This window comes from Ruditapes philippinarum, unplaced genomic scaffold, assembly GCF_026571515.1.
Source record: "Ruditapes philippinarum isolate M1 unplaced genomic scaffold, ASM2657151v2 ctg126_1_1_1_1, whole genome shotgun sequence".
NCBI lineage: Eukaryota > Metazoa > Mollusca > Bivalvia > Venerida > Veneridae > Ruditapes > Ruditapes philippinarum.
In genome coordinates this window covers 462,347-477,469 of record NW_026858637.1, presented here as the reverse complement: position 1 = coordinate 477,469, position 15,123 = coordinate 462,347, and the positions used below count along the sequence as shown (strand labels likewise).

General features: G+C 32.8%; 1 protein-coding gene across 2 annotated transcripts in view; it reads right to left on the bottom strand.

The window, feature by feature from the left end:
* Nucleotides 1–1,764: 1,764 nt before the first annotated feature.
* The window catches only part of LOC132753798 (rab-like protein 2A), a 95,878-nt gene continuing 82,519 nt past the window's right edge, over nt 1,765–15,123 (bottom strand). Inside the window, exon 8 of one of the 2 annotated variants that reach the window (XM_060744323.1) lies at nt 1,765–13,322. In XM_060744323.1, the coding sequence (XP_060600306.1) occupies nt 13,200–13,322 (123 nt within the window). In that variant the 3' untranslated portion in view covers nt 1,765–13,199. The remainder of the gene's footprint in view (nt 13,323–15,123) is intronic. The other variant, XM_060744324.1, reaches the window with a different exon arrangement.

The following is a 15,123-nucleotide window of genomic DNA, read 5'->3' as shown; positions in this document are numbered from 1 at the left end:
GCCGCTACGTTAACTAAACTGGCCAAGTGATGTAATTCTCAAATGTTATGTAGAATGCAAGTATAAATGTGCGAATTTCAACTTGTAAATACGCGATGCACACATTGAATAAGGTAGCAAGTGTTACAATTAAGGGTTGGGTAACAACGTATCCATATCACAAACAATAAAATTATATTTACTGGAGACAGTTTGTGGCGACTGTAATTTTTAAGTTTATGATATGTAACAATTATATTAATGTGTCTGATGCTTTACAAGTTAGATTATAGAAATTGTACATATAAATGTATAATTCTAACGCTTCGTGCAATTTCACACTGAAGTGTTACTACATTTTTAACAGAGATATTGATACAAATATTCATACGACGATGATGTTGGGGGGGGGGGGGTTAATTTAATAGAGCTCAGCTCCGCAGCCCGCAGACGGTCTACGTCAGACAGAATTACAGGTTGACAACAATAACGATGAGAGAGCAGTTCCACCGACAGGAAATCTCCCCCCCCCCTCCGAAAAAAAATCCAAAACTACTCTGTGAACAGCAGTAATGGCATTAACTTAAGCCCTGCTTTCACACACTCAAAACTTGATGGAATGGTGGTCTTTTGTTGAATTAGCACTACAATATTAAAAGTCTATGAACTAAGTAACTTGTATTGCTTTTGTTGTTTTTATTTTTTCTTTATATTCATTATGGTTATATTGTCTCCATCTTTAATATGTTGATATGTTGAAATCGTTCCATCACAGTTTTAGCTACTGCTCATTTTATCTTATTTCCCCGTATTTATGTTTTGAGAAAACCCCCAAATTAATTCCGTATTAAGAAGTACGTTTAAGATAGAAATGTCTAGGTATAGTCTGATTTTATTGACCTGTCAATTATGAATACATTATAGCACTCATTTAAATATGCGATCCCATTTCGGTTTGGTCTGTGTAGTTTACGAGAATTAATGTATATTAGTATGAGTATATTAGTCATGGATTGAAAGTCACGCCAGCTAAATGTGAAGGTTTTCGTTAATTCACAATGTCGGTTACGAGAATGCCTGATAATTGAGAGGTCTGTGGTTCGATCCTTACTGTTGCCATTGTTTTAAGCCTACTAGTACTCTTTCTTTATTTTTGCAGTATATTTTAAGGGAACAAATTTGTTGTGTGTTTTACGGCATTGAAAAGACATTTATTGATTTTAATCCGTTTTAATTTTAAGCATGAATTCTTAAAATATGTCATTTAAAAAGAGTATAGACTAACAAAATTAAGTAAAACATAATAAAACAAAACGAACGACATAAAAAATAATGATATATAGCTTCAATAATGTTGAAAGTATTAATAAGAAAAAAAAAAAAACATGGACCAACGCGGTCTCGAACTTAAAACACGTGTGGCACGTAGATTATTAACTCGTGCTTTACCCTATTGCGCTATAACGCTGAGTACACTTAGTTTATAAATACAAATTAAATTAAATTGCATCCTAAAGCGAACATCCCACGGAACTTACCGGAAATCTACCGAAGATTAATATACTGTGTGCATCGACCGTGTAATCAGTATGTAATTGACAGGTTAATAAAACCAAACAATATAAACTTTTCAAGTTTCAGCAGAATCACTGTTATCATTTATTGCAAGCTGAAACAGTTCAAATTGTATCACTTTTTGCAATCATAGAAAGTATATGTGTTTTAAACAGTGTTTATATGAGAACCAGATGGAAGAAGGGATAAACAGAAAAATAAAAACCCACATAAATTATTGATATGTTTTTATTTTTGGTCACAATGCATTAAATTATATAACATAATATATAATCATAATGATAGTAGCAGAATTTAAAAAAACTTTAATACAACCTTCTAACAAAGCTATATACATGTGCAATTAAAATTAAAGACCTCTAACAAACACCTATTTACATAACATTTCTAATTAATCTCTAACCTATCTAATTGTAACAAAAAAAATATAATCATTCTCTTGGCTTTTATATCCAGTCCATTCTAACTAGAGATACATTATGGGAAGAGTCTAGATTAAAGATTTTTGTTCTTTTATAGGAAACCCCCATTAAATCTAGTCTTTGCTTTTATAACTTCAAACTCAACACAGTTTTCTTGCATGTCTACCTAAAATACTGTAAGTTTCTATGCCAGTCGTAAACAAACAAGAGCGATCAGTGATCACATGTGTCGCCTCATGATAGCTCTGCAAAAAATTATTCAATCTAAAAACCTGTGTAATATGCACAAGAACTTCATTGAAATTGCATTAGTGGTATCTGAGGAGTAGTCCGGACAAATTTAAAAAAATTCAAATCATTAAAAGGCCATAAACCTGACAACCAACAAATGTTAATGAGATGCACAACTAGACATGGTATTGATCATTCCTGTACAGTTTTGATGAAATTGCACCAGTAGTTTATGAGGAGTAGTTCAGACAAGCTTCTTTATAGCTGGCAACACAAAAAACACCATTTTTATTAAAGGGCCATTACTCGGACATAAATCATTCAAGTGGAAAACATGCACAAGAACTTGAGCTACCAATCAATCCTTTAAGTTTCATTGAAATTGCATGAGTGGTATAGGAGTAGTCCGCACAAACTTTAAAAATAATTAAAGAGCCATAACTCCAACAAAATTATTGAACCATGAAAAGCTGATAATATCCACAACTAGACTTAGTACCGATCATTCCTGTAAAGTTTGGATAAAATTGTAGTTTCTAAAAGTAGTCTGGACAAGCTTCTGTGAAGCTGGTAACACACAAAGAGACTACAGTACCTTTTTTCTTCAAGGGCCATAACCTAGCCAAAAATCATTCAACGAGAAAATTTGTGCAATATGCACAAGTACAAGTTTCATTGAAAGTGCATCATTGAAATTGCATATGTGGTATAAGAGGAGTAGTCTGGACAAACTTTAAAAATAACAAGAGCCACCGCTGGATGGGGGCAATGCTCGACTTTTTACTTTTTCTAAAAGCAAACAAAGAAACGGTTTGAACAAATCTTAATGTATCCATTTTATAATTTTAATAGGTCTGTCTTGTCACACTAGTTTTGTGATAGTATGAATCCTTCCATAAATAAATGACAATGTTAAGGAAATATCATCAAAATTCAGAAGAAACAAGATTGCATTTGTGAAAATTGCTATGCCACCACATTAATACAACACTAAATAGTAGTGTAGGAACAGATTTGTTTTTGTTTCTATACAATTGAAGATTGCCATAATGCATAGATCCCTGACCTATCTAATTCTTATTATCAGATTAGTGGTTAAATCTATTGTTATTCAAATAAAAGATCAGAGTAAGAATATATCAATTCAGTTGAGTCTAGTGAATTTGGTGGTGAAGGTCATATTTCACACAGCCAAAATTTCATGACTGTACATCAAAGGACAACACAATAAGACACTTTGTCAAAATCTAGGTCAGCTGATATCAAAGTTCACTTTACATCTTAATCTGTGCACATGGTTCAAATTTCATAACTGTACATCAAAGGACAAGAAAGTAGGTCACATCATCAAAATCTAGGTCACCTGATATCAAAGTTTAATTTTACAACTAAAACTGTGCACATGGTCAAAATTTCATTGCTGTACATCGAAGGACAAGAAAGTAGGTCACCGTCACCTTGGGCAGGGCAAAAATTTGACCCTAGGGTTTAACTCAAACAATGTTTCATGTCAAATATCTAAGCTGTAGCTTTCTCCAATTCAGAAAACATTTGTTTTAGTTTCTGTTTTTACTATGTGTACATAATGAGAATCAATACCCCCGGGCAGGGCCAATTTTGACACCAGTGGAAAAATTTGAACAACTTTGGTAGAGGGCCTATAGATGATATTATATAGCAAACATCAAAGCTCTATACTTTGTACCTTCAGACAAGAAGATTTTTAAAAAAATATTTTACTATATGTACATAGTGAAAATCAATGACCCCTTGGGCGGGGCCAATTTTGACCCGAGGGCTATAATTTGAACAATCTTGGTAGAGGTTCACTTCGCAAAGTCTCATGCCATATATTTAACCTCTAGCCTTTGTCAATTCAGAGAAGAAGATTTTTCAAGTTTTTACATTATACATTTAAGGAAAACTATCGCCTCTGGGGCAGGGCAATTTCAACACTAGGGGCATAATTAAAACAACTTTGGTAGAGGACCCATAGATGATATTATATACCAAATATCAAACACAAAATATCTAAGCTCTAGGCCTTGCAATTTCAGCAAAGATTTTTTAAGATTTCATTTTCAAAATCTTTTTTTTGCCCTTCTGACCCAGATGATCAATGGCACAGAACAATTTGAACAATAGAAGTTATCTGCAACTTGGCAAATGTGGGTTTTTTTCGAAGATAATCCCCCGGTATAATAAAATATTGACTGTTATAGCTTCAAAATGCACTACTGGTAGTCAACCTGTTGCACTCATTTTCGAAGCTATAACTGTAAAAATTTGTTTGTACCCACTGGATTAGCTGGGAAATACCCAAAATATTCTTAATTCTGGAGAAAGTCTATTTTAGTATAGCTTCATGCTAGAAACATTTTGGAAAAATTTCATCAAATTTGGACCAGTGGTTTCAGAGAAGAAATCGTTTGAAAAATATATGAACTGTACAGATGCACTTATGGACAATGGACCAATTGTGATCACAAAAGCTCACCTTGAGCAATTTGTGCTCGGGTGAGCTGAAAAATAAACACAACAAAACGGTGTGAATCTAAACAAAGACATAAAACTTGTCCTGAGCAAACAAAAATCTACATATCTGATATGAAAGAACAAATACATGTACATGTATATGATAATATTGGTGATACAGTACAACTGTGCCTGATTTACCAGTATAACTTTCCTCAGTTTTCTATCTGCATTTTCATTCAATGAGACATTAGGGTGATCAACTAAAGGCAGATAACTACTGGTTATCAAACATTATACAGAAAGTTTGATAAGAATCTTAGAATTAATCATTTTTTAGGTCATAATATTTAGGTCAAAGTGTTCTAAACTGCTTAAAAGGGAAAACATCAAATAAAATGGTCTAACAAGCTCAGCTTAGTATCAGGTCTCACCAATGTTCAAACCTAGATGACTACATGAACAACATAAATTGTTCAACTTAACAACTCTACCTATTACTTAAAAGGTATGTCTTACCTCATTTAAAATAACATACAATTTTACTTAAGTTTTTAAATACAATGAGACTGGATGATTTAATGTACATATCAACACAATTATCTGAATCAATGAAATTATCACTATAGGTACTTTATGCAAATGGAAGACTACTAACAAACTAAAGACAAAATGTTAGGAGTAAATATTGAAAATGTACATTGGTTATTTTCGAAAACAAGAGACCTACACAGACAGGGCAATATATGCCTGAATGTAAATTTGTTTGTGTAATCAAAAATAATCTTTCAATTAGGGAAGAAACCCAATAAAGCAACTTGTCTGATAAAATGTTTTATCTTAATTATCCTTATGATACTATATGACCTCCAAGGTGTAGGCCCTTTTTACCCAAGTAGCATGATTCAAAGAACTTTTGAGGTTTATCATGCAATGCTATATGGCAAATAAAGAGGCATAGCAGGTACTATACTACAAGTGTAAAAAAAAATATTTATGGATAATATGGATGAAATTAATTTAAAAAAAAACAAACAAACATCCTTTTATTGTTTTATTGAAAAAAAGCTTTTTTAAAAACATTTTGAATACAAAAATATTTTATTTATTTAAAGAAGTGCATATGGTCATGAACATGTACACTATACAAGCCAGGAACCAACTGCCTGTGTTCTGCACATTGTTTCATTGTAAGAAATTTTTTCTGCCAAAAAATTTGCATTTTTTTAATCAGTTCAAAAGATACAGAGTGGAAACATAATTCTAAAATTCATACAAAATGATGTAATGTGACCTTGACCTGAGGAAGGTCAAACCTGCCCTCTATGGTTAACATTCCTGCCAAGTAGTAACAATTGCCTTTCCCCCCTTTCTAAAAATACAATCAAGACATCAAATTGCTAACAGACACACAGGCGACTAGATACGCAACAATATGTGCCCAAAATGTTTTCAGGCATATAACAAGATTGCATTTGAGAAAAATGCTATGCCACCGCATTAATACAACACTAAATAGTAGTGTAGATATAGATTTTTTTGTTTCTTGTCATAATGCATAGATCCCTGACCTATCTAATTCTTATTATCAGACTAGTGGTTTAATCTATTGTTAATCCAATAAAAGATCAGAGTAGGAATATATCAATGCACTTGAGTCAAGTAAATTTGGTGGTGAAGGTCATATTTCACACAGCCAAAATTTCATGACTACATCAAAGGACAACACAGTAAGACACTTCAAAATCTAGGTCAGCTGATATCAAAGTTCATTTTACATCTTAATCTGTGCACATGGTTCAAATTTCAAAACTGTACATCAAAGGACAAGAAAGTAGGTCACATCATCAAAATCTAGGTCACCTGATATCAAAGTTCAATTTTACAACTAAAACTGTGCACATGAACAAAATTTCATTGCTGTACATCAAAGGACAATAAAGAAGGTCACTGTCCCCTTGGGCAAGGCAGAATTTTGACCCAAGGGTTTAATTCAAAACAATCTTGATACACTTTATCCACCAAACAACATTTCAAGTCAAATATCTAAGCTGTAGCTTTCTCCCATTCAGAAAACATTTGTTTTATTTTCTGTTTTTACTATGTGTACATAATGAGAATCACTGCACCCGGGCAGGGCCAATTTTGACACCAGGGGAAAAATTTGAACAACTTTGGTAGAGGACCTATAGATGATATTATATAGCAAACATCTAAGCTCTATGCCTTGTACCTTCAGACAAAAATATTTGTTGTTTTTTTTTACTATATGTACATAATGAAAATCAATGACCCCTGGGGCGGAACCAATTTTGACCCCTGGGCTATAATTCGAACAATCTTGGTAGAGGTTCACTTGGCAAAGTCTCATGCCATATATTTAACCTCTAGCCTTTGTCAATTCAGAAAAGAAGATTTTTCAAGTTTTTACTTTATACATATAAGGAAAACTATCGCCTCTGGGGCAGGGCAATTTCAACACTAGGGGCATAATTAAAGCAACTTTAGTAGAGGACCCATAGACGATATTATATACCAAATATCAAAGCTCTAAGCCTTGTACCTTCAGACAAGAAGATTTTAATTTTTTACTATATGTACATAGTGAAAATCAATGACCCCTGGGGGTGGGGCCAATATTGACCCAAGGGCTATAATTTGTACAATCTTGCTAGAGTTTCACTACACAATGTTTCATGCAAAATATCTTAACTCTAGCCTTTGTAAAATTAGAGAAGATGATTTTTTAAGTTTTTACTTTATACATATAAGGAAAACCTATGGCCCCAGGGGCGGGGCTTATTTTGATACTAGAGGCAAAATTTGAACAACTTTGGTAGAGTACCTATAGATGATATCATTTAACAAATATTAAAGCTCTTAGCCTTGTACCTTCAGACAATAAGATTTTTTGATTTTTTACTATATGTATATATTGAAAATCAATGACCCCTGGGGGCGGGGGCAATTTTGACCCCAGGGCTATAATTTGAACAATCTTGCTAGAGGTTCACTACACAATAATTCATGCAAAATATCTAACCTTTAGCATTTGTCAATTGCTAGAAGAAATTTTTTTTAAAGTTTTTACTATAAGTTTTTACTATATACATATAAGGAAAACCAATAACCCCCGGGGCGGGCCGATTTTGACCCCAGGGCTATAATTTGAATAATCTGGGTAGAGGTCTACCAGACAATGCCTTATGCAAAATATCTAAGCTCTAGGCCTTTTGGGTCTTTACAAGAAGGTATTTTAAGTTTTTAATAAATGTACATATAGTGAAAATCAATGACCCCCGGGGCGGGGCCGATTTTGACCCCAGGGCTATAATTTGAACAATCTTGGTTAGGGCTACCAGACAATGCCTTATGTAAAATATCTAAGCTCTAGGCCTTTTGGGTCTTTACAAGAAGGTATTTTAAGTTTTTACTATATGAACATATAGTAATCAAAGCACAGAAGGCGCTGAATTTGTTTGGGTCTCAGAATGTAAGAAAGGTGCAGGTTGTGAGATTATATGTTTAGTGCCACCAATGCTTTCCAGCGTTTTAATTGTAGTAAATTGGCTATAAGACTAATTGCAACACTGATATTCAATCCAATGTTTATTTGACTTTAACAATTTAAAAAAATGAGTTACCTTTACTGGGATTTGAACTCCAGACCTCTCGCTTCCTAAGCGAGCCCGAAAACCCTTCAGCCACGGTTAAATTTATATGTGAACGGCCTGAAGAAAACCATATTATTCTAAATTAGGGCTTGTAACGACTTTTAACTGTTGTTTAACACAGATGTAAATAATCCTGAAGCTTACTATAAGCATGTATATTTATAAAGAATCAAAGGGCTTCAAGTTCTTTGGTATTTTCTGATCTTTGCAATCTAAATCGTACTGTATATCTGTATGCATTTTCCTGTATAAGTTTATTTTTATGTATTATAATTCATTTTGTAAGGCACATACGGAATTATGCATAACTAGAGTTGCATCAAAAAGTCATTTATGTACTTTTTTTACGACAGCCACACTTTATCCTTGTAAATCATGGCTACTTCCTTAACAAAAACAATTAAAAAAAGAATTTAACAAAAAAAAAATTTCCTCGACTGGGATTCGAACTCGAGACCTCTCACTCACTAAGCGAGCGCGTTACCACTGTACCACGGAGAAGTTATACACTGAATGTCTGAATAATATCAAGTCATTCTAAATTTAGAACTTCCATTGCATTCAGGTTTGTAATCCTTATTAATTTCGAGGTATTTTGTTCAGGGTAAACCTGTTGTTTAAAATTGAAGTAAATATTTTAGCGAAAATCCTCTCGCCCAAACAGTCCGACATGTAGAATCTATATATTCCACTACTCGGTTTGTGTAGTATTCGGTAATCTACATGGCTAAAAATAGTATTTTCATTGATAAAATCATATTCATCCGCGTAATTTGTGATTGTGCATTTATTGACAATTCTATAAGCCAACGCTATTGTTTAACTTTAAATGCGTTGTAATTTGTTGGATACTTGTAACAAAATAAAATATTTCTTTCTTTTAAATCGCTAGTTTTAAGCTGTTTTGAGAACTACTTGTTGTTAGGTTTGTCATAAACTTCTGTGTCAGAGATTGAATGTCCGCTTTGTATTTAGTTATTTTCGATCAGAAAATACCAGAAAACAATATTAGAAATCTTCGACCATTCGGGAATTACTTTGCTTGAAAATTGATGCGCCTGTCTTTGACCATCTTTACGCAGTGATCTCCCCTGAATTTTTCGGCTTTAGTGTACAGTAAAAACTCGCTAATGAGACCAATGAAGGGACTTTACAAATCTGGTCTTATTAGCAGGTTGGTCTCATTAATGAGTTTGGCCAAACAGAAAACCAGGCAATATATTAAGGGATACCATGTACTGTACACATGTTTAATTCTGGGCTAACCTATTTCAAATAAGAAGATATAAAGCATACACTATTATTTTTTATTTTCATTTATTTTCTTTTACTTTTTAACATAATAAAATTTTTTAACTTCTTTAGAGGTACAAAATGTTTATTTGTTTAATTTTTTTTGTACAAAATGTATTATGAATGTCTTTAAACACAAACATATTTTTACATTCTTGTTAAAAGAATGACACGACTTACTCTATTAAATCACCATTTTACTACAAAGCACACCGAACAATTAACCTTTAATTATTTTCACAGTTTTCATCGCCGATAACAACTTCAAAAATCTAATCGTATTTGTTTAAAGTTATGGAACGAAAGAGATAATGACAGCAGCAACACCAGCAAATACTTTGTTGTTTTAACCCCCCAGTTATGACATTAAAGGTGTGAAATTAAGAAATTATCAACAATATTATTGATCAAATCCGGGTTTGATACAAAGTAACCTTGACCTCTGCCGTAAACTGGATGTCGTTAAATGTCGTAAAACTAGGACAACTGTTGTTTACATCACGTGTCAAAAAGATTTCAGCAATTTACACGCATGTCAATATCAAGGTGAGAAAGTGCCCGCGGTCGTATTTATGGGTTTCCAAATGTACAGAATTTACGAAATGGGACTGAATTTACTGGTCGCATTTCGGAATAACGGGGTGGTCTCAAAATCGGGGTTAGCGACCATTAAAATAAAGAATAAAAAATTCGGGTCTTTAAAAAATCGTTCGTATTAGCGGGTTGGTCTCGAAAACGGGGTGGTCGTAAAGCGGGTTTTTACTGTACATACAAAAGGGAAGTAACCGCTTCAAAAAAGTGGACTACTTTCGGCATTTGCAATAAGAACATTAGACTCTGAAATTTCGCTACCATTATTTGTTTGGTCTGACGACCCAAACAAATAAAAATCAATGACCCCCGGGGCAGGGCCAATTTTGACCCCAGGGATATAATTTGAACAATCTTGGTAGAGGTCTACCAGACAATGCCTTATGCAAAATATCTAAGCTGTAGGCCTTTTGGGTCTTTACAAGAAGATTTTTTAAATTTATTCTTATAATTCCTTTTGGTTGCCATGGCAACCAGATTTCTGCATGGAATGAAATTCTTTGAACAACTTTGGAAGCCCTTCACCCAAGGATCAATCCTGCCAAGTTTGGTTGAAATTGGACTAGTGATTTTTCACAAGAAGATTTTTTAAGTTCACTATATAATCTATAGAACACACACACAAACACACAGGTGAATCGCTAAATGCCACCACATCGCAGATGCTGCAGTGGCATAAAAAGATACATATATTATGTTAACATTAGGAAGTAATGTGCATGTTTATTGTGTGAACAAAACCTATTAATAACACAGAACATAAAGCAAACATTTGACTCATAGAACACATATATGTCTACTATACAACTGCCTTTTTCACTATTACACAGCAAGTCACCCTTTAACTGATTAAGGTATTATTGTACTTAAAAGAATATCATATATAAATAAATCAAATATCTCAGTTTAACTGTTCATTCTGCTCAATTTCTTCAAACATAGGCATATAAGCATGATGTAAGTTATCATATATCCCTTAGTTAGTTTGAAAAATGAGGCCATCACTAATATCAAGGTAAATGGCATTATGCACTTGTTTTTAAGTTAAGGTTAAAGTATTAAATGTTACAGCTCTAGTTTAATGATCAAATTATTTTGAACTTTGAAAGACAAAAACATTTTTTTCAACAAACCCCCCCCCCCCCAAAACATTTGGTTTATACAGAATTTATTTCAGGTATGACTGCCCCTGATAGGCACTATTAGGAAATAAGAACTTGACAACATAGGTCAGTTATATGCCTTAAATAACACGTGTGCAAAATTTAAACAATATTTTCTGTACAGTTTACCAGTTATAGACACTTTTCTTAACTAAACCTGGGATATTAGAAGGCCCCTTTTGTAGAAACGCGCAAACTTTAAATAATCTATAATAACATTCTTATTTAAAATGTTTCCTGTTAGTTATTGTTGAAAAACAGATATTAACATTCAGCTAACAAATTGCACAAGCAAAATGATTGTTTCTACTCAAAATGTTTGAAATACATGTACAAAAATGTTATCCTACCCCACCCATTTCAAACACTTGTTTGACGTATTTCCTAATAAAAGAGCCAAATTAAAAGAATCCCTAAAATTTATCAAAATGAGGGGCTGTTTTCAAAGTTTGCCCAAAATTTTCTGAAAAGCATTTTGGTTGATCTTATCAAATATTAAATTCTTTTTACCCTGTCACACTCTGAAAATATCAGGTACCATATTTGTTCTTAAATTTAGCATGTTAATTATATAATAACAAGAGTCACCGCCGGGCTATTTCTAAAAGCAAACAAAGAAACGCTTGAAGAAATCTTAACATTTCCTTTTTATAAATTTAATCGGTCTGTTTTGTCACATTAGTTTTGTCAAAGTATGAATCCTTTCAATATATATCTATATATCCCCATGTGTATTACAGAAAAAAAAAATGCAATAATAGCAAAGTTACAGCCAGTTACAGCAAAAAAATGAAAATTTCAATAATTTGACCTTCAAATTCATGATCATTTTTGAGTGAAGGTCAAGGTCTGTCTGGTTATCTTAAAGGGCTATCCTTCAATATTTTTATGTTCAAGTTTGAAGACAATCCATTCAAAAATAACAAAGTTACAGTCAATATTAACCAAAAAATGAAAATTTCAATAATTTGACCTTCAAAGTCAAGGTTTAACTGGTTATTTTAAAGGGCTATCCTTGAAGATTATTATGTTCAAGTTTGAAGACAATCCATTTCAAAAATAACAAAGTTACAGCCAATAATAGGAAGAACAAGCAAAATTTGGACTTTTGACCTTGAAGGTCAAGGTCACTTATGGATAAAGGTCAAGGTTAGTGTGGTCTACTGAAAGGTTTTGTCCCAAGGGTTGTTGTGGCAAAGTATGAAGACAATACACCAAGAACTAAAGAAGTTATGATCCAGGTACAAGTTTGCAGGCGGCAACAGCACCGGCAACGCCGCCAGGACTATAACAATACCTCTCCTTTTTTTCAACATGACATTCAATGTCAATGCAGTTGACAGTAGTTTTATCCTATTTGAATCCTCTTCAATGCGGACGTAATGCATGAGGAGGGTCATACCTTATTCTATTGTGTAGAATGCTATGAACACACGCTTTATTACATTCCTAGTACCAAAATATTATTTAGACACTTACAGGTATTTGTTACAGGAGAATGATGACAACATATATGCTGAGTGAAATCACACTGAAAATGCAAGTTAAGTGATGTAAAATACACAACTTTTAACAAAAATATTTTCTTTCACAATTTCTAAAGGTAGCAAAATGTTCTAGAAGACAAGACATCAATAGTTCACACTGCTTGCAGTCTAGAGGAAAATATTAGCATGAGATTGCTTCTCATTTCCTGGCAGGAATGCTGTGCACGTCAATAACAAGGAAAATGTCCCCATTTAATGCAATAAATAGATAAATAATTAATAAGAACATCTAAGTTTGGAGAGTAATTCTCAACTAGCTGGTCTGTTTGAATCTTTGTCATCATCATTTCTTGGGGAATGTAAACCACTATCTAATACACTACTGTCTTTTTCTTGTCCTTTTAAGCCATTGTCTGTCTCTAATTCAAAATTCTGAAGTGAGAAAAAAACAACAGAAAGTCAAGTCATATGAGATAAAGAAAGTTGAGGAATCAATGTTTCTTCATGAACAGCTTTGACCCTTAACCTATTGAATTTGTATTATGGATTTTCCTAGTTTCTATTTTAGAACATTTCATTCAAAGTTTAAGGAATTTCAATCTGATTAAAATCAGCTCTAATAATGCTCTGCATTTAGATCTGACCATCACCAAATATGGAGTCACTTCTCGAGACTTCAAACAGCCAATCATTGGTGAGCTTTTGTAATTTTGAAAGCAATTCTGTTTCTATTTTTAAACGCTTGAAAACCAAAATCGAGAAGTTAATCATCACAATTTCAAAATATTACGCAGGAACATTACATGGCGTTGTCCATGAATATAATTATCTTTTGTTCATAAGTTTGATATGGAATGACTTTTATGTGTTCTCTAGTTTGATAATAGTAAACATAAGTGACTGAACAAGCACCAATACATCATTCTGTGAAAGTTCTTTCAAAGTTTGTGTGCTATGATATTTTTATTGTTAGCCTGAAAAATCCTCATATGTATTTTCCTGTATAAGTTTATTTTTATATACTATAATTCACCTTGCAGGGCACAGAGATGCAGCGACTGTGTTTGGATTTTTTACTATAACAGTTTGTGTTTGATACAATCATACAGAATTTTGCATGACTAGAGTTGCATCAAAATTTATTTATGTTCATTGTTTTTGACAGCCACACTTTATCCTTTTATCCTTGCATATCGTGGCTACTTCCTTAATAAAAAAAAAGTTGCCTCGTCTGGGCATTGAACCCCAGACCTCTCACACCCTAATCAAGCGCGTTACCCCTGCACCACCGAGATGTTTAACGATAACAGCCTGAATAAAATCTATTAATTCTAATTTTAGAATATCCATGCAGGGTTTGTAATCCCACAGATAATTATATAAATCTTATATTTAGCTGTTGTTTAACATTGATGTAAATAATTTAGCGAAAATCTTCTCGCCAAAACAGTCCGACATGTATATATTCCACTACTCGACTGTGTAATACGCTCTGAGGAATTCGTTAATCGACATTGCTAAAAATGGCATTTTCATATTCATCCGTGTAATTGCTGAATTGACAATTCTATAAGTCAACGCTACTTTTAAACTTTGAATGCGTTGTACTTTGTTTGATACTTGTAACAAAATAAAAATTTTTCTTTCTTTTACATCGCTAGTTTTAAGATGTTTTGAGAACTACTTGTTGTTAGGTTTGTCGTGAAGCTTCTGTGTCAGAGATTGAATGTCAGCATTGAATTTTCTGATCTGTGATCAGAAAATACAAAAATCAATTATGTATAATTATGTATTAAGTTATAGTAAAAAATTAAACATTTGTTGACATAAATTTCAAGTTCAAGGGGGAATAATTCTGGAAATAGTCATGGTAGAGTTATGAACCTTGTCACACAACATGTGTGTAATGATAAGAAATATATATTTGAAGTTTGAAGTAGATACCTTAAAAAGTAAAGAAGTTATAATATTTCTTAAAGAAAATCCTAAGTTCAAAGAGAGATAAATCTGAAACTATTGCTTCCATAGTTATGAACCTTTTCTCATAAGATGTAACTGATGATAAGGAATAATTATTTGAAGTTTGAGGTAGATATCTTTAAAACTAAATAAGTTATAGTAAAAAATAACATTTTTCAAACAAAAAAAAATTAAAGTTTATGGGGAGATAATTCTTGCAATATTGGTGCTAGAGTTATGAACCTTGTCACATAACATGTGGTTAATGATGAGG